This window comes from Sceloporus occidentalis, unplaced genomic scaffold, assembly GCF_023333645.1.
Source record: "Sceloporus occidentalis isolate IW3139 unplaced genomic scaffold, rSceOcc1.0.p SCAF_6, whole genome shotgun sequence".
In the NCBI taxonomy this organism is placed as follows: Eukaryota; Metazoa; Chordata; class Lepidosauria; order Squamata; family Phrynosomatidae; genus Sceloporus; species Sceloporus occidentalis.
Genome location: NW_028316986.1, coordinates 89448406 through 89468676, shown reverse-complemented (window position 1 = coordinate 89468676; position 20271 = coordinate 89448406). Strand labels below are relative to the sequence as shown.

The 20271-nt window shown below is 39.5% G+C and overlaps 1 protein-coding gene across 1 annotated transcript in view; it reads left to right on the top strand.

The window, feature by feature from the left end:
- The window catches only part of PEX7 (peroxisomal biogenesis factor 7), a 70094-nt gene extending 56561 nt beyond the window's left edge, over positions 1–13533 (top strand). The window contains exons 9-10 of the mRNA XM_089530297.1: positions 1905–2004; positions 12908–13533. Of these exons, the coding sequence (XP_089386423.1) occupies positions 1905–2004; positions 12908–12976 (169 nt within the window). The 3' untranslated portion in view covers positions 12977–13533. The remainder of the gene's footprint in view (positions 1–1904; positions 2005–12907) is intronic.
- The last annotated feature ends 6738 nt before the right edge of the window (positions 13534–20271 follow it).

Sequence of the window (20271 nt, the reverse complement as noted above, 5' to 3'; positions counted from 1 at the left end):
TTTAGTCTACAATTGCCATATATCTGTTAGACTGCTTTTCTTGTTTAATATAAGAGATCCAAGGAGCCCAGTCTCTCGAAACCTTGGACATAATATCATTGTCCATATACGATGATAGTGTATCAATTTCAAACATTTCAAACAGTTTAAATTTCCATTCATCTATGGAGGGTAGTTCTTCAGATCTCCAGTATTTTGCGTATAATATTCTGGCTGCAGCTATAGCAAAAAAATCAATTTACCATATGATTTTTCCATCGATGGGTCTTCTACTATATTTAATAGATACATCATCGGGTCCGCACGAGTACTGAACTTAAATATTTTCTTCATTTCCCCATGGATTTGTTTCCAATAATGTAAGCAAATTTGCATGTCTGCAAAAACAACAACAACAGAGTTTTGGAATTGCCACTTTTGATGCTGGCTCTTTTGCCGGACCAGAAGTCAGATTTTATTTATAAAACAAGAAGTATTTTATTGCCCATGATACATAGAAATGTGCTATAGTAAAGAAATAAAAGCAACACATCAGCTTACAGCTAGCTCCATTTCTAAATTTAATATTACAGATGAAATGTTTTGCCATTTGCAAGCATAATGCAACTTAGAATCAAACGTATATGTTTTTATAACCTTCAGAAAGCAGTGGTTGCTTCTGTTCTCCCAATCAGAGATAAAGTTCACAAGTGCATCCATCACTGTATGTTAATTGCGAAAGATCTATTGACAATTGGCTCTATCATTGTGCAAGATCTTATCTGAAGGTAACTTCTTGGATCACAGAGATGCTGATTTCTGGTCTTGAGAATCTGGAAGGATTCTCAATTAAAGGATGTCCATATGAAATACCAGTTCAGCCATTCTGAGAGTCCTTGGAATATCCTTTCTTCCAGAATGGAGCCCATAGGTTTGGGTCTCTGAAACCTCAGTTAAAAGATGTGTTGAGGCTTGTATGGACATGTGAAGAACATCTGGAATGACACTTTGCAGAAGATACATTTGACCAAGTCAAATTTCAACCTTGATTTCAGTGGTGGAAATGGGTTGTAGTATAACAATTCCTGAAGAGCCACACTGCTCCAATCTTTGCTCTAAAATATGGCTGTTAATCTTGTAGCCTCTGGGCCACTCTTATGGTCCTCAGAGCCCCTCTGCCCCCGATTGTTTTCTCCGGGAAAATAAAGAATTATGCCTCCAGAAGTTGCTGGGGTATATGATTCTCTTTTAATACATGTCAAACCTCCTTCCCCCTTGGGAAGTCTGGTTATTTCTGGTTTTGCTAGAAGTGGCTGGTTTTCTGCAGTAGGCCCAGGGATACAGGTGGGGAGATAGACTCCAGCCCTTCTAAAATTGCATATTCCTGCTCTAGAGCATTCAGTGTGATACCATAGCTAAAACAAGGTAGGGGAGGATACAGAAACTTCCCATTTGAATCATTGTCATTTGCAGTTTAAAACATTTTTGAATTGTTCAGTGAAAGGCCTTTGTCTCTGGACACTTGGAGTGCTGTTGCCAATTGGAATAGGCTGTGCTAGTCTAAGTGGACCAGTGGTCTGACAGTGGAAAGCAGTTTTTATAGGTTTATATACTGTAAAGCTGTACTTATTAAATAAAGCAGCTCTAGATTACTGTTTTGCAGACTGTCCCAATGGGAGATCATCATGCCAGCTCTTTTGATCGAAATTTCCATACTGGGCTGAAGGAGAAATTTTCTTAATGAAGTACTTATTTATGCAGATGAGCCAAGAGGCTGGTGGCAATAGGATTAATTGCATTTCTAAAGTGGATGAGTTTGTTTTTTAAAAGCATCTGGCAGCTTCAAGCATATCAGCAGTCCAGCATTGCATTTTTTTAAGATGGCCTTTCAATTACCATAATTGTATTCTTGTTTCCATCTATAGATTCTGGGATTTCTCCAAGGCTGACCCTTTGCTTGAGACTGTGGAGCATCATACAGAGTTTACTTGTGGTTTGGATTTAAGCTTACATCACCTGGGTCAGGTAAGAGAAAAGAAAACACTTTTTTATGTTGATGTACAAGTACAGTAACTGAATTTTGGTTATATCATGTATAGCAGTTTTCTGCTTGTAAGCCTGACATGGGGGGGGGGGGGAAGACATTTGAAACATTCAAATTTGCATACCTAGAGTACCGTATTTCTTGTAGAAAATGAATATGTCTGTATAATCGAGTGTAGCTAGATGCAAACTTCTAAACAATAAGTGTTAGAAACACTAGTTTTTATTACCCATGTTAATTTTATGTATTAAATATAGATTCCTCCCCCCCTATCCTTGAGGAAATGAAAAACAAACAATAAAATAAAATAATGAAAAAGGCAAAAATACAACCATCAGTTAAATCGTGATCTTTTTAAAAATATCAACTAGCAAACTTATACTTCATGGAGAGCAAACCAGTCTATTGTATAAAAACAAATCAAGATCCCAAATGCTTGCCTAAAAGGAAGGAACTTTGTAATCCATGAGAAAAGTTAATAGTGCTGGTTCCCCCGCTCCTACACGTTTCACATGGGAGATAACTTTCAATTCTAATTAAAATGGTTGCGGTTGTTACCCCCTTCCTCCAGTACTGAGTGGGGCAGGAAGCTTTGTAAAAGACAGAAATGTCAGTAGATGGTCCATGAAACCTTTATGAAAAACAATGTGCATAATCAGATTAATGATCTGACTTAGATGTGTGCATTAACATTAACATTTAATAAATAGACCTCTATACGTGCCTTTTAAAAAGATATAAAGTGATTCCATGCATTTATGCGGATATATATGTCACTGTATTTAGGACTGAGAGAAAGTTATTTTCTTGGGTGATATAAAAATTTGCTTTAGAAATGTTAAGTTTCAAGCAGTAGGCCACATGTACCGAGGCTGGCAGAATCTTGTTTGCCTGCCACCTCTGCTGTCAGCAGCCCTGTGAAATGGCTCCTCCTGGGGTCAGACTGCTGAATCGTGTGGAATTCAGTGTTTGGAAAAGGGGAAGAATCCCAGAACACTGAGCAGTAATGATATCCATGAGCAGGAGCTCTGAGGTCATCTACCATTATTATGCACCATTCAGAAGGGCTCCACATCCTTGGAAGAGACTTGAGTGCCCACCAGGAATATGAAGTGTCATGAAAGCAAGCTCCTGCTATTCCTGTTATATGTGTATTTTTCTTTTTGTTATAATCCCGCCTTGATCCGCAGGGAGACGTGGGAAATATAAATAATAATATATAATAAAATAATATAATAATAAAACTTTATTTATATACCGCTATTCCTGTGTAGATCATAGCAGTTCCAACAAAAAAAAATACAACAAAAAACAATTATAAACAACATATGTCCCCAACAATGTGCAAACCAACCACCCATAGCAATTAAAAACTATACAGCATCTAAAACCAATTATCTTACAAAATATTAAAACCATAACAAATAGCTGGATTGAACAGTATACATCATCAAGGGGAGATAAAAGATAACATTAAGACACATGGGGAAAAGCCTGGCGGAATAGGAAGGTCTTCAAATTCCTCTTGAATACATCTAGGGAGGTGACAACGCGGAGCTCGTCAGGCAGGGAGTTCCAAAGCTGTGGGGCTGAGATGGAAAATGCCCTCCGAGATGAAGTATATCTTGCTTTAGGAACTCTTAATAAATGTTTTCCACCCGATCTGAGAGTGCGAGGCGGACTGTATGGGGAGAGGCGGTCCTCCAAGTACCCTGGGCCCAAGCCATTTAGGGCTTTATAGGTAATAACCAACACCTTGTATTGCGCCCGGAAGTGAACAGGCAGCCAATGGAGATCTTGCAAAACTAGTGTTATATGGCTGGACCTGGAGCATCCAGTAACCAACCATGCTGCCATATTCTGTACTAATTGAAGCTTCCAGGTTTGGTACAAGGGTACAAATAAAATTTATTATTATTATTATTATTATTATTATTATTATTATTATTGCTAACCAACTGTGTGTGTGTGTGTGTGTGTGTGTGTATGTGTAAAACACTCATTTCTGTGGAAACAAGATGACACACTGTAGCCTAAGTGGTGGTCCATGAATTGATTCCAATCCAGAAACAAGTAGCTGCTGGTCCAGAGAGTTTACAGAAAAGAAAAGAACAATTGTAGCCATGGGGGACAAATATAGTATCTGCCTCAGTGAGGAAAAAAAAATCTGGTCTTCCATATCAGGTAGCGTGAGAAGAACTGCAGTACAATCTACAAACATACTTATCTGGCTCAGACTTATTTACTTGTAAATAAATAGTTATAATCTTCAGAAATGTACATTCTAAATAGTTGAATTGTATTCTCAGAAAATAACAGCATTACTAGTTTAGGGGAGAGATATCAGTTCCATGAAGCAGTATACCTTAAGCTGTGTATTGGTTGTATTCCCTGCAGGTTGTTTTTTTTTTAACTCTCCAAATACAGAAGAAAAATGAAATCAGATCCTTCTTGTTGTGTGATTTCAAGTCATTTCTGACTAATGGTGACTTTCAGGCAATCCTGTCATGGGGTTTTCTTGGCAAGATTTATTCAGAAGAAGTGTGCCATTACTGAAGCTGAAAGAGTATTATAACTTTTTGTGGGTTTTGGGGGCTACGACTGGCCCAAGTGAGTTTCATGGCAAAGCTGAGAATCGCGAAACCTGGTCTCCAGATTTGTAGTCCAACACTCAAACCACTGTGCCATTAATACAGGCATTTTTCTGTCTTTAGTAGAAGAATTAAAAGAATTGACGAGAAGAACCAAACCAAACCAAATGAAAATCAGCTAGCTAATAAATGCTGTTCTTCCTGTATATAAAATATGCCTTTCCATAAACTAAATAAGATTTTGGGGGACTTTCATTATCTGTTTTTATATTTTAAAGAATAAAATTTTCAGATGATTCATTACATTTTTCATGGCTACTAACAGTTTGGATAACTGTATAGCTTCCAAATTACAAGAAGAAGAAGAAGAAGAAGAAGAAGAAGAAGAAGAAGAAGAAAAAGAAAAAGAAGTTTTTGACATTTCTTAATTAACATCACATAATTTACAGTCAGCCTTCCACAGATTGTTTATCCAGATTCAGTCATCAACAGCTTGAAAATATTAAAAACATTTTTTTAAAAAAACCTTGATTTTATCTAAGGGACACCATTTTACTATGCCATTATAGTTAATGGGACTTGAGTATCCATACATAACAAAACCACAGTGGATGTCAAGAGCCCTCTGTATTTACCTGCCTGGAGATAGTTCGCTTTGAAAACATTACAGTGAGGTCCAGAGGAAAGATGGTCAGCTTGACTTTGGGCATTGGGGCATGTGTGTACATGGTTCAGCTTTGTGCACGCAGGCATAACATTTTTAAAAATTATAAATTTATTTATACCCCGCCCTTCAGCCCTAAAGGCTATGAGAGCAGCTTACAATTATTATTTTTAATTAGGTGGTTTGAGTCTGCACACATGAGAGAGAGTGATAGGCAACCAGACCCATATCCAAAGGGAGGCAGAATGTGAGGAGAAGCAGAGCCTCAGAGAAAATACAAGACTCTATGCAGTTGCTCCTGCTTCCTCATTGTGATGGCTGCCTGGTTTGGTCCCATGCTGTTTGTTAGTGCTGCTGCTGCTGTCCAAGACACATAGTTGCAAGAGCCAATGCTGCTGGTGGAAGAATACCCGTCCCATTTGATGCTACACCTGTTTCTGGCATGTCCCAGCAGCAATACTTCTTCCTGCTAAACACTTTTCTCCCTTTGTGTGTTTGTATTTGTGTGTGTATGTGTGTTGCAAACTAGTGCTGCTCTTCCTGCCTCTCTTCGCCTCATGGTATTATCTCTTTGGGACTCAAGTCAATGTGCACTCATAGTGCTAACTTCTCTCCCGCCCCCCATTTCCACCTATATTCCCCTCTCTTTTCTTCTCTCCTCATCTCATCCCCTCTTTTAGTCCAGGTTGTTGTGCCCAAAACCTGTCAAATTCCCAGCCCTTCACTCCAGCTCCAGAACTGCTCTTTCAACGCTTTTAAATTCTACATAGAATCCTAGAATCCTAGAGGTGGAACATAACCCATAATTGAACCATGGATAAGTTGACCTAGTTTTGGGGGGTTGATTTTTTGACTAAAATGTCTCGCCTTAGACAGAAGTGTACGGTAGGACCTTGGTATCTGTGGGAAATCCATTCTGGAACCCTGTTTGTTCCTTTTTATTCCTGTTGTCTATCTCCACTTTCCATTTCTTTTACTTCTCATGTTGCTCCAAAATATTTAGTATTCTTCAGAAACACAACCTATTTCAGATTAAATCTTGAAAATACAGTATACATAATTTGATGTGATTGCCAAAATTGTTTTATTTGAGACAACAGGTCTTGCTACAACATATAGCATTCAGTAAAAAGCAAACCAAGTAAAAACATTATTACTATTGAATTAACATTGAAGGACTTGCAGTTCGCTTGGCGATTTTTTGTGAACATTTGCTACTATTGGAGACATCATTTTCAGAATTGTATAGCATAAATAGTACCCATTTAAATTTAATGGTTGAACAGTCCAGTTCTTGCTTCAGTGGCCAAATTCATCTTTTCTTGGCTGAATATGTTATTCTGAAGATACAAAGAAATAAGGGACTGTTTCTTTGCTTATCGTGAAGAGCTTGAGATGATGGTATTTCATGTCTGCTCTAGTAAAAAGATTGCATAGCATTTAACACAAACATAAGGAAAGCAAAATGTCTTGGAAACCCTTTATATAATTCTTTGTACCTAGTTATAATTCAACTTGCTCTTATGCTACAGAGAGCACTGGCTACCATATGTAAATGAATGTTTTTGGTAGAGCAAAGGTTGTGGCTCCCCCACCCTCCCATTAGCTCTTGTCAGCCTGAAAGCAGGATTAAGTGCTTGGGATATAGGGAAGTAAGAACATTTTCTTGTGCAAATTCTGTGAAGAATGAACCACAATTCAGTTTTCTAAACTGCATTTTTAAAATTTCTTTAAAATGAAGCTCTAGTAAGGAAAAATGTGTTTCAAAGCACTAAAGAATATGAAAATGTGCAGGTGTTGACGTTTTCAGAAAAAAACATCTCTAAGGTTAGAAATCCATGCTAGATGCTCTAAAATATAAATTCATTCTGCAGAAATTGCTGGTGGATGTGGATGAAGAGAATCAAAAGCCTCAATGCCTGCCCCATAAAGTATTTTATTACTACAACTGTGTCTTCCCCAGCAACTGCATTGGATTCCTTAGGAGATCCAAAACTACACCAAACAATAATTACTAAATATAGTGGTGATGCTGAAGCAGAAGTATAATCTAATTTCTATGAAATAGAGATTTATTAAAGATATCATTATTTAGATGTATTGGAGGTTTTGTTAGCAGCCATAAATGCCTCCATCTTCTGATATGCTGTTGTTGTCTGCCCTGAAGCCAATTCCAATTTATGGCAACTCTGTTATAGAATTTTCTTGGCAAGATCTATTCAGAGTAGGTTTTCCTTTGCCTTTCCCTTGGGCTGAAGAGACTTGCCCCATTGTAACCCACTGAATTTCCATGACTGAGTGGAGATTCGAACCCTATTCTTCCAGGCTCCTAATCTTAACACTCAAACCACTATGCTACATTGACTCAGCAAAGGTAAAGGTAGTCCCTTGACATCAATGTCTAATTGTAATTGACTGTAGAGGGCGGTTCTCATCTCCATTTCTAAGCCAGCATTGTCTGAGGACTGCTCTGGTGGTCATGTGGCCAGCACACAAACAACACAAAGCTGCATCCCAACCTTCTATCCAGGAAGAATGTCAAAATGTCTTCCATTTTGAGCATTACTGAGAAACATGAATTTATATTGTTTTTTATTAATGCTTTTGGCTTTTAGTTGGTCATGTCTTCCATTTCTCGAATGTCCTACATTTTCTCTACACTTTGAGGGGCTACCGGGGGGGGGGGGGGCAAAATATTTCTCACCTAGGGTGGCCAAATATCTAGAGCTGGCCCTGGTAGGGATCAATCTGTATCCCCTTTTTTGTTCATTTGAATTGTTTCCTACTTTTCGCTTAGAAATATGAGATGCGGCTGCTAAAAAAAATACTATTAAATCAGAGAACCAGATAAATTTTCATTTTTTTTAAAAAAGCAACCAAAATGAATTAATAAAGGCTATAAAATTTTCACCCACCCAGTTAAAAGGCTTTTTTGCAGCATCCCAGCTCAGTCACTAAGGCTTGGGAAAGACTTCCCTCCCCTTTTACCCTGATCATTCAGAACGTAATATGTCATTCAGGTAATTTCAAAAGATTGAACAGATTACCCTTGAGTATTAGGAAAGGTCTGGACAATAAAGCAAGACTGTTATAATAAACAGCTAATTTGGGACCTGTCAGAAAAATAAATCAACTGGCAGATCAGTTAAAACGAGTCTTAATTAAAGACTGGCTCTTTGATTTAATTCTATTAATGGGAAATGGCATTAGAAATATGGACAAAAAGACACATTTTAATAACAAAAGTGGAATTTCCACTTTAATGAAAACTGAATTTCTCTTGAATGATAAGCTGTGTGAGACTTTGTTGTTTTTAACTGCCCCCAAGTAGACTCCAAGTCATGCTGTCTCCGTGGATGAGATACCCAAGATGCTCTGTCCTCCACTGCTCTGCTTTGGTCCTGTAAATTTAGACCCATGATCTCCCTAATTGAGTCTATCCATCTAGCATACAGTTGTCCTCTCTTTCTACTATCGCCTTACCTTTCCTAGCATTATTGTAATTTCTAATGAGTCATGCCTTCTCATGGCCAAAGTACGACAGCCTCAGTTTGATCATCTTGGCTTCTAAGAAGATTTCAGGCTTGATATGTTCAAGGACCAATTTGTTTGTCTTTTTGGTTGCCAATGGTATCCTCAGCACTCTTCTCTAACACCACATCTCAAATGAATGGATTTTCTTATCCACTTTCTTCACTGTCCAGCTCTCGCATCCGTACATGGTAATGGGGAAATACAATGGCTTGTGTGATTCTAACTTTAATGCTCAGTTGCATATCTTTACTCTTTAAGATCTTTTCTAGTTCTTTCATAACTGCCCTTCCCATTCCTAATTTTTTTATTTCTTGACTGCAGTGGTCACTTTGAACAATGTTGATCCAAAGTATGGGGACTCCTTAACTATTTTGATTTCCTCATTGTCTCGGTGGAATTTATGTAGATTCTCCATAGTCATTATTATTCTTTTCTTTATGTTTAGCAGTAAAGCCTGCCTGTGAACTTTCTTCTTTGACCTTCCTTAATAATTGTTCCAAGTCTGTGACATTTTCTGCTAGTAGTATGGTGTCATCCACATATATTTGATTGTTGATATTCCTTCCTTCTACATTCAAGTCTACTTCTTCTGAGTCTAAACCTACTCTTTGTGTGATGTTTTCTGCATACAAGTTGAACAAATAGGGTAATAGAATGCAGCCTTGCCTGACCCCTTGGGAACCATTCTGTTTCTCCATATTCTATTTTAACAGTAGCTGCTTGTCTTAAGTACGGATTTCTCATCAGGACTATCAGATGTAGTGACACTCCCATGTCTTTAAGAGAATTCCATAGCTTTTCATGATCTATGCAGTCAAAGGCTTTGTTACAGTTCATAAAGCACATGCTGTTTTTTCCCCTGGGATTCCTTGATACATTCATTGTGTGTTTGCAATGTGGTCTCTTTCTCCCGTGGATCATTGCTGTGGTGACCACACATCGCGGCAACCATGTACCACAAAATGCAGCTCCTTTCTCCGCCGCTGCCAAGGCGCCATTAGCACCCTGGAGTGGTGTGGTGAGGTCCCTTGTGCACCACGCCTTTTGGATGCAGTGCACAAGACATAGTGTGCACACCATGTGAATGCACACACACCAAAATGGCACCTGGACAGCACAATAGGGCTCAGGATTGGCCCCAGCCCGGTGCATAGCGCCGGTCTGGTTTTTCTTCCTGTTGTGTTTTCTAGTGCTAAAAAAAGAGTATTGATCCAGATTGAAGAGAAAATAATTATACAAAAAATAGATATGCTACACTTAGCCTGTTTATAATATTATACTCTTTAGAAATTCCCTAGTGAGTCTATAACAAGAAGTTAGCTAATTTATGATAATTAATTAAGCAAGCAAAACAATTAATAATGAAAATAATTTCCCAAATCATTCAGGTTAATCCCTAAGCAGTTCATACTTTTATTGTATTTATAATTATGGGTGATTAATACTGTGGCATTATGAGTTTATAATTATAAAGAAAATATTAATTCAAAATTATAATTATAAATGTATAATAATTATTATAATTCATTATCCATTTCAAAATTGATAATATTCAACATTGATTCATAAATAATAATGAATTCATTTCATTTCTGCCCTTTTTAAGCAATTTCTTTATGTGTCAAGAAGCACATAGCAACCCTTCCCTTATTCTCAGATTAAAAACTGTTTTGAGGAATTGAACCTAGCCTAGCTAAATAAAGCTGGTGTTGAAGAGGACCCATTGAAACAAATTCATTTGAGTTATCTTGCATTTAGTAGGACTTAATGGTGATGAGGAATGTAAACCTTCATTATTATTATTATTTTTATATGAGAACTAAAAATAAAAATTGAAAGTGTTCTCCCTACTGGACAAAATGATGAGAAAACAGTTATTGTTCATATTTCAGGACTTTTGTGAAATTTTCATTTGTGCAAAAAGGCATGACTACACTATTGACATGAAAGTAACCTGATTACTGTAATGGTGATATGCTGTTCTCCAAACTATCCTGTGCTTTCCTAATAAAAAAGATTAAAAACTTAAAAATGCAAATAGTGATCAAAATTTAATGAACTGTAGGAATAGTTCTTTCTGGAATATTTCAGACATATAATATAGCTCTTAGTGGAAATTTCTAATGATGCATTATATTGCTCTCTTCTGAGGTTATAGTTTTTCAAACTTTACAAATATTTGTCAGAATGATTTCTTAATGATGTTTTCTTTGCTGTGTTTGTCTAGATACACTTAGGTTTTTCTATGTACTATCAGAAGCAAAGGTGGATTGAATTAGGCAAAATAGTTCTCAAAAGTCTACATTTTGTAGAAACTGTATTTGCTTTCTGATTTTGTGAAATGCTTATAACTATATTTGTGTTCAACATATACTGCATGGTGCTAATTAAATTGATCACAGGTGGGAATTCCCCAGGGATTTTGCAGATGGTGTATTATATATTGTTTCCTCTTGATAACTGAATGTCCTAGAAGAGATGTATTTGCTTTTTCACTTCTGAGTATGATAGGTAGAAAAAACACCCAGTGTGTGTAAACTGCAGAGCTATCCACGTTTTTTATCTGTTCAGGGGGGAAAATACATGGATGGCAGGGTAAATGGGTTATCAGGGATCTTATATTTTCATATACATAAAAAAAATTGGTCAGCAGAATAATTCACTGGACAGATAGGAAGTTTAATTTATTAATTTTGCAATGTATTAACTAACTCTGGATTTAAAGTAACAACCTTTACTATAATTCTTCCTTCAGAAGAGTACAACCTTTCCAGTAATTACACACACACACACTCTCACAGAGAGAGAGAGAGACATAGAGAGCATTCCTTTTTTAAAAAAGCATACAGTGAAATTTGTAATAATCTCTAAGGGTTTTTTTGGGGGGGGGTATAGTTGTAACTTGATTTATTTGCTCCTTTCAATCATGTTATATTTCATTTTATTACCTAGCTATCCAGGCAGCTGGTGGAACCACTCATCCAGGGGTGGAGAGTCCATTCATTATTTTACTACTGTTCCTACCATAGCAACTTCAGGCTGAACAGGAGTTCTGCCATTACTGAACCTCTGGTCCAGGACCATGATAGCTCCTCTTCAACTGGGAGCAGCTATAAGAGGAATGATAGTAAAATCAGTAATGGATTTGCTGCTCCTGCAGTGGTGGATCTAGAAGATGTGCAGGTCTCCCCTGCTAGCTGTCATTCTTGATCCTGGCTGCACAATCTTAACTACATTATATAAAATAAAAATACATTTTGTAATCTCATTTCCCCCCAAAACAGATTAATATTTTGTGAGACAATTTTAATTTATTTTAAAATTAGGTCAGAACAAATAGTGTTTGAGCTTCACTTAAATATTTAATAAGAATCTGTTAATACAGTGAAGGGAGTAGTTCAGTGAAGGCCCCTGTAACTTTGTGAAATGATCTATAGATAACAAGCCAGTGGAGATAACCCTTTGTGGTTGTTTTAGTTTTAGGCTTTCAAATTGACCACAATTTATGGTGAATCTATTGTGTGGCTTTCTTGGCAAGAATCATTCAGAGGAAGTTTGCCATTGTCTTCTTCTCAGGCTTAGAGTGTGAGACTTTTCCAAGGTCACCCAGTAGTCTGAGTGTGGATTTGAACCCTTGTCTCCTAATCCAGCATTCAAACCACTAGCATGCTGACACTCCAGTGGTAACAGTTGGCCCTGGCCATGCATTTGTGTCCCGTGGAAATAGTGATATGCCAGTTCAAAACATGCCTCTACAAACCTTCTGGATTCTTCTTTGCCCTTTGTGTGTCTCATCTGAACATTCCTAAATAATATTTGGCAGCACAATTCTATTTCTCCCTTCTCTAAAGGACAAGGGACAGTTTAAGATAGTTTAAATGCTTTTATTTTTCTTTTAAATTTGCCTAAAATTATTGCCATGAGTATATCTTTTTAAATTCAATCTATTTTCACATATGTTGCCTCATGTTTGAGAAGTCAAAAGATTATAGATGAGTTTCTCTTCCAGGTCATCGTACTGTCATTTCTTGTTTTTGTCTTTCCACTCAAACCATCACTGGTCACTTTAAAGTGGATTGTGTTTGCTCTCCTTAGGTAGCAGACTGTGCTTGGGATGAAACAGTGAAGATTTATAGTCCTTCCTCACTGGCAGCTGCTGCATAGAAAGAAGTATCTATGGAAGACAGATGACATGGAAGATTCCCAGGGAAGAGAAGAATGAAGTACTCTTGCCTTGCTGACTGCCTTATGTCTTACAATGGGATAGGATGTTTTAAATTAAGACAACTATTAAGAGATACGGTCACGTGATTCTCCACAAAAACTGTGTTGGGCCAGCGAAATAATAAAAACATGGGGAAGGCAGAAACAAGCATAGATCTATATGGAGTATAGCAGCCATTCTCAACTTTCTGCCCTCCCAACATCTGGACGGCATCATTTGGAGAAGCCTGCAGTATAAGGCACATGGCAAGCAGGTGTGTAAGTACTAGGTGACTGGAACTGTGTCCAATGTCTAGAAAATGAAAAAATGCAAATTGCATTGTAATTTGATAATTTTCCATTGTTCAAATGTAGAATATATTATATAACAAAATAGTATCAATCTGATGTGTTTAGCATTCAATTGATTTCATTCTATTTAACGTTGTACTATAATATGGTATATACTGTTGGTAGACTGCTGATGACATATAGTTATTAAACTCATTTTTGTCTTACTCCTTCTTTTTCTACATTTCCTCCTTCAGTTAGAAAAATAAAAACTCTCACCAAGTTGTTCCACTTCATTGCTGCAAATCATTTGAGGCTCCCTGTCATGGTACAGTGGATAGATGGCGTGAACATTCCATAAGTTTAACTTGTATCTGTGTGCTCTTTAGATATATGCTTGAAGACACTCTGATACACATGTATAAGGCTTCATGTAGCCTTAACTCATACTCAGACCTCTGTTTTTAATATAAATAGAATTTTGATAGACATAAGTAAATACATTTGATTCATTCATTCATTGGATTTATATATCACCATTCTTTAAAGATGGGATTCAAGGTGGCTTGAACACACACACACACACACACCAGAAAATAGAAAATATATATTGAGAATTAGCAAGTTTAACTAAATACATTCTAATGGAGAATTAGTCAGATTATGTGCAGCTGCCATCCTCTGGCCTGCGAGGGAGTTGACCAGGCAGGCCCAGCTACATCAGGGCTAGCCTGGAAAAAGAGGCTCCTCCCTCCATAACCGTCATCTTCCGGCCTATGAGGGAGTGACCAGGCAGGCCCAGCTACATCAGGGCTAGCCTGAAGAAGAAGAGCCCTCCCTCCAGTCCATCTGCCTTGGTCCAGGCCTCAGAGGGATAGAAGAATGCTGGACCTGATCCACTTCCCCCCCCCTCACCATTCCATTCTCCTTTTGTGTTGTGTCTTTTAGATTGTAAACCTGAGGGCAGGGAACCTTCTGTTGTAAGCCACCTGGATTCCCAGTGATTGGGCAGCATATAAATAAATTCTATTATTATTATTATTATTATTATTATTATTATTATTATTATTATCTGACAGTCCTATACAAACATAGACATATAATGTAAATAATGTAGTAAAAATCCATACCTTTCAGAGTTCATTATGGGGAGATTAGCTAACAGAGAACTTAAAAGTTCCCGGGAAACTAGACTGATTATACATAGTAAAGATGAACTGGAGTAGATTTAGTTTCATTGCCAAGTGGGTTTCTGGGGAGAAAGGCAGGATAATCAGGGTTCTGAGGCTTGAAGAAGAAGGAGAGGAGAGAACAGGTAGAAAAATGAAAAGATTCTGCTGTTGCCTGAGCTGCTATTAGTTATTTTCTTTAAAAATGACCTTAAGGCTCATTGGTGCCATTAGGAAAGTGCAGGGGGTAAGGACCACATCATGTGACACCAAGAAAAAGGATGACACCTGGTTGGACCCTCCTCCCCCTTCCCAGCTGCTCCAGAATGCCTGGGACAGTGAAGGAGGAGGAAGAGTGCACATGCGGCCTTCCCAGCTGCTCTGTCCCAGGAAAAAAGCCCAGGAGTGAGCAGCTGGGAAGGGCACATGCACACTTCTCCTCCTCCCCCATCCTGGGTTTTTTTTCTTGGGGAAGAAGCCCAGGATGAAGCAGCCAGGAAGGGCATGCTCACAGACTTTGCCACTGGAGAAAGCATGCCCCTGCCCCATGTCACCTACTTGCAAGAAGAGCAGCATGGGGCAGTGAGGTGGGGATGACTTTTAGCTTCTGCCCCCAGAAGCCCTGCCACCTGGAATCACTGCCCCCCTCACCAGGTGTCCCTCTAGGCCAGGACACTACTGTTAAGGCTGAAACAGCTGGGACAACTCACTTAAGCACACTTAGTAACTGGAAATAAGTAGAACAAACGTTAACACCAGCATTTTGATAGAAAACTGGCAGAACCTACAGTTGCTGTGTGCAGGAAAGAAACCAAACTGAGATAGGCTAGGCCTCAAAAATACCTTCCCTTGCATGCCGATAGATCTTTCCTGAAAATCCATCTTAAGCGAATTGAGAATATGTATAAATACAACAAGGAGGAAGGCAAGGATTTAGGAAGAGACTAGGAAATGTCACTGGATTCTGTGGCAGAACAAGCTAGCAAGTCTGTACACCTAAGCCCCAGGTTCTGCTGTACAGTTATTACAGTTTAATTTTCAGTCTAAAGCTGGCTGCAGCAGACAAGCTGCTTAGGACAAGGGCATTGGGACAGGATGGCAGCAGCAAAATGTGAACGCAAAAGACGTGTCACACAACTGGCACCTGAGGGATTTTCTAGTTTTTGTAAATTTAAACCAAATTCTAGCCAGGCTGAGCAGGAGAAAAATATATGTAGAGACAGAAAATGGAAGGACTCTGCTATCTATACAAGGCAGACTAAAATAGACCCAAGCCCCATAGCAGGAGAGGAAGACGGTTCCCACCCGCAGGCATTTAATTCTAAAGGTAAGAAAATAAGTCTTAAGAATTTACCAAAAAAGTGCAAAAGGATGGAGAAGCACTATGTCAAAGCAAATCCTAGCTTTCCCAGGTGATGATCAGGGTGCTTGCTCCCTACCTGCCTTCATCGATGTGTATATGCACAAACATACACAAACACTACCTCTTATTTTTCAGCTGAGAGCAGGGGGCACCTGCCTCTATCCCACTATTGTTGCTTTCCTTGCATGAAAAATTATCTGAAGAGAAAAGATTTCTGTTTGTATGGACAGTGTCCATTTGCAAGATGTTTCAAGGAGTTATACTCCTGTGTATAGCCTCCACAAGAACAGGGGCCTCTCCTCAGTCATAAATCATAGAATCATAGAGTTGGAAGAGACCACAAGGGCCATTCAGTCAAAGCATCCCCAACAGATGGCCATCCAGCCTCAGTTTAAATACCTTCAAGGAGGGAGACCCCACCACTCATTGAGGGAGTGTGTTCCACTGTCAAACAGCTCTTACTGTCAGGAAGTTCCTCCTAATGTTGAGGTGGAATCTCTTCCTGCAGTTTGTATCCATTGTTCCATGTCCTCTTCTCTGGAGCAGCAGAAAACAAGCTTGCTCCCTCCTCAATATGACATCCCTTCAAGTATTTAAACAGGGTTATCATATAATCTCCTAACCTTCTCTTCTCCAAACTAGACATCCCCAGCTCCCTAAGGCGTTCCTCATAGGGCATGGTTTCAAGAACCTGAACCATTTTAGTCACCCTCCTTTGGACACTCTCCAGTTTTTCCACATCCCTTTTAAATTGTGGGGCCCAGAACTGGACACAGTATTCCAGGTGGGGCCTGACCAAAGCAGAATAGAGTGGGACTATTACTTCCCTTGATCTAGACACTATATTTCTATTGATGCAGCCTAAAATCACATTGGCCTTTTTAGCTGCCGCATCGCACTGTTGACTCATGTTCAACTTGTGGCCTACTTGGACTCTGAAATCCCTTTCACATGTACTTTCATTCAGCCAGGTGTCTCACATCCTATATCTGAGCATTTCGTTTTTCCACCCTAAGTGCAGTACCTTACATTTCTCTGTATTGAATTTCATTTTGTTAGGTTTCGCCCAGTTTTCTACTCTATTATGGTCATTTTGAATCTTGATCCTGTCCTCTGGGGTATTAGCTATTCCCCCTAATTTGGTGTCATCTGCAAATTTGATAAGTATGCCCCAAATTCTGTCATCCAAGTCATTAATAAAGATGTTGAATCGCACTGGGCCCAGGACAGAACCCTGTGGGACCCCACTGGTCACTTCTCTCCAGGATGAAAAGGAGCCATTGTTGAGCACCCTTTGGGTTCATCCGGTCAACCAATTACAAATCCATGTAACAGTTACTTTGTCTTAGCCCACATTTTACAAGCTTGTTTGCAAGAATGTCATGGGGAACCTTGTCAAAGGCCTTACTGAAATCAAGATATACTATATCTATGGCATTCCCTTCAGCTGGGATTGGACTAAGGGATCAGGACACACCTAAACACTTTTCTGCTTCTTTGTTGAAGAAATTAGGGTGAGTGGCCCTTGAAAAGGGCTGCTCTCACCCATGGAACTCCAAGGGTTGGACTATGACCTTGGAGAACAGTTCAGCCACCTTAGGCAAATCACACTCCTATCACCCTCTGGTAGGTTTGCCTAAGGGTTGCACAGCATCAACATATTCTAGGACCCTAGCTACTGCAGATGGTATTCACCCCAGTCGGATTGCATGGCAACAGCAGATTGCTTTGATATAGAAGAAGTAGGATAGGGAGTACACTAATCGGACAACATGGCCAACAAGGCACATTTTTTAAAATTGCAATTCTTTGATCAGACATAGCATACCTATCTCCTTACTGCAAGACTGTGAACCTATGGTGCACCAGATATTGTTCCTCTGCAATTCCCATCATTTCCAGCTACTGGCTAGTCTGCTGAGGTGATAGAAGTTTGAGTCCTCCAACAGCTAGGGGCAACTGGTTCCCCAGCCTGCCTGATCTTTGAACTCCAAAGCTCTTTTATTTCATCAGTGCTTGACGTGGGCATTGTGGTGCCTTGCATACCATTTTTAACAATGTGGCTTCTTTATTAAGTCAGCTTGACATTTTTAACTATTTCATATATTTAAAAAACATATTATGTGCATATGCATAACCTGTTACTTTTAGGTACAGATTTCAACAGCAATTTAACAGCTAGAATTCAAAACCATGTTAGTTTGTGGAATCAGTATGTAGAGAGATGTTGTAGCACCTTTGAAATTAATGAAGAAAGAGGGTGGCAGCATGAACTTTTGTAGTCTTAAGTCTACTTCCTCAGATGCATCTGAGGAAGGAGATTTAGGGGTCATTCAGACATTGTTTTTTGTAGTGGAACAACGCGAATAATCTCACTCACACATTCCGGGTTTGTTAATCACACCATTGAATGGCATTGATCTGCATCTCTCTGTGTTAAGAGCAAGAGCTGGCGGCTGAGGCAGGGCAGGGGGTCTCCCATTGCCAGGCCTATGCTCAGTGTCTGCAGTTTGATGTGGGGATGTCACTTTCCCAATGGGAAGCCACCAGAAGCGAACCCATAGCAATGGGTGTGCAGTGAAAGAGGAAGAGGAGGAGCGTCTCCTCGTAAAGACAGCCAAGAAGAGCCTCATCACCCCAAGGAGCTGACCATGCAAATGTACTTGAAATGAGTTCAAGGTTTGTATCCTTATTCACACTGTCAACGATGCAAATATTTTTTTAAAAAATGGGAAAAGACCCAGTATTAATTATCCTGGGTTAAGTGGTTTATTTGGTAGCGCCCCCCCCCCCCCCGTTAATTGGGTGCATTTGGGGGGAGGGGGTGAACAACAGGGTTTCAACCCAAATTCATCCTGCATTATTTTCATCATGTGAATAATCCTTTAAATCTATGGCCCGGTACAGACTGGCATTTTGTGGCGTCCGCCCGCAAACTAGGGCTAGATGAGGCTGGGCATTTAGATGCCCAACAGCCCTTGTCTGTGAGGATGCCGCCATAATAATAATAATAATAATAAATTTTATTTATGTTTTCCTGCCTCTCCCAGTGGATCGAAGTGGGGTTACAGACTCAATAAAAGCACAAAATGTTTACATAAAAATTCAATTACAAACAGCTAAAAACAGTAAAATATCCAACATCAGACAATAACAATAGCATCAACAAGCAAGGCAGGGATTATACACAGACAGGGGCATATCATTCATATCAGGGGGGTATTCATATCAGGTGGGGGTATGCTCGGCTAAAAAGCTCAGTTTTAACCGCTTTTCTAAATGTCTCTAACGAGGTTGCCAAGCAGATCTCCTCAGGGAGACTGTTCCAGAGTCTCGGAGCTGTTGTTGAAAATGCTCTTTGTGAAGTAGCAACATACTTAGAGGTTGCTATCTCCAATAGGTTCTTACCTGATGTTCTAAGAGTGCAGGGCGGATTATATAGGGAGATGCGGTCCCGTAGGTAACTCGGGCCAAAGCCATGTAGGGCTTTATAGGTAATAACCAACACCTTGTACTGTGCCCGGAAGCAAATAGGGAGCCAGTGAAGATCTTGTAGCATAGGTGTAATATGGTCAAACCTTGATGAACTGGTGACCAATCTGGCTGCCATATTCTGCGCTAACTGAAGCTTCCGAACTTGGTACAAGGGTAGCCCCATGTAAAGCGCATTACAGAAATCTAGATGAGAGGTTACCAGAGTGTGTACCACCGTTTCAAGGTCCCTTCGGTCTAAGTAGAGTCACAGTTGGCGTATCAACCGAAGTTGATAGCAAGCACTTCTGGCCATCGCATCTACCTGAGATGTCAATTGCAGGGACGAGTCCAGAAGTACTCCTAAACTGCAAACTTCATCCTTCAGGGGAAGTGTGACCCCATCCAGGACAAGTTGGCAAATTTCCTTCCTTAGACCCAAGGAACCTATCACAAGTACTTCCGTTTTCTCTGGATTCAGGCGGCGCCATGATGGCGCCAGCATCCGCAGTGCCCAAACGGCGCTGGCAGGAAGTGATGCAATCGGCGTGCAGCTTCTTTTTGTGTAGGCAGCTTCTTTTTGCTCCCGGGAGGGAGCCCATTGTTGCTGTGCCATTTGGTGGCTGTGGCAATGATGTGGGGGCAAATGGGTGGCATGGAGCTGCCTTCTGTCGAGCCCCTATAAAAGCTCATGCAGCCAACTTCTTTATTTCAGTTAATCTCAAAGCTGCTACAAGATCTCTCTACATATAGATTTAACAGCTACTGAGACTTTCTTTTTCTGAGCTGATCCCACTTTAGTTTCAACAGAAGTTTCAATACTGCAAATTGTTTTTCAGTCCTTTTGTGTGAAGACGAGGAGAAACTAGAGTATCTGATTTTCTGTTTTGAATCCAGGTACATTATGATCCTGGAAGTATCTACCATTTCATTATCTTTATGATGAAGAGCAGAGAGCACTA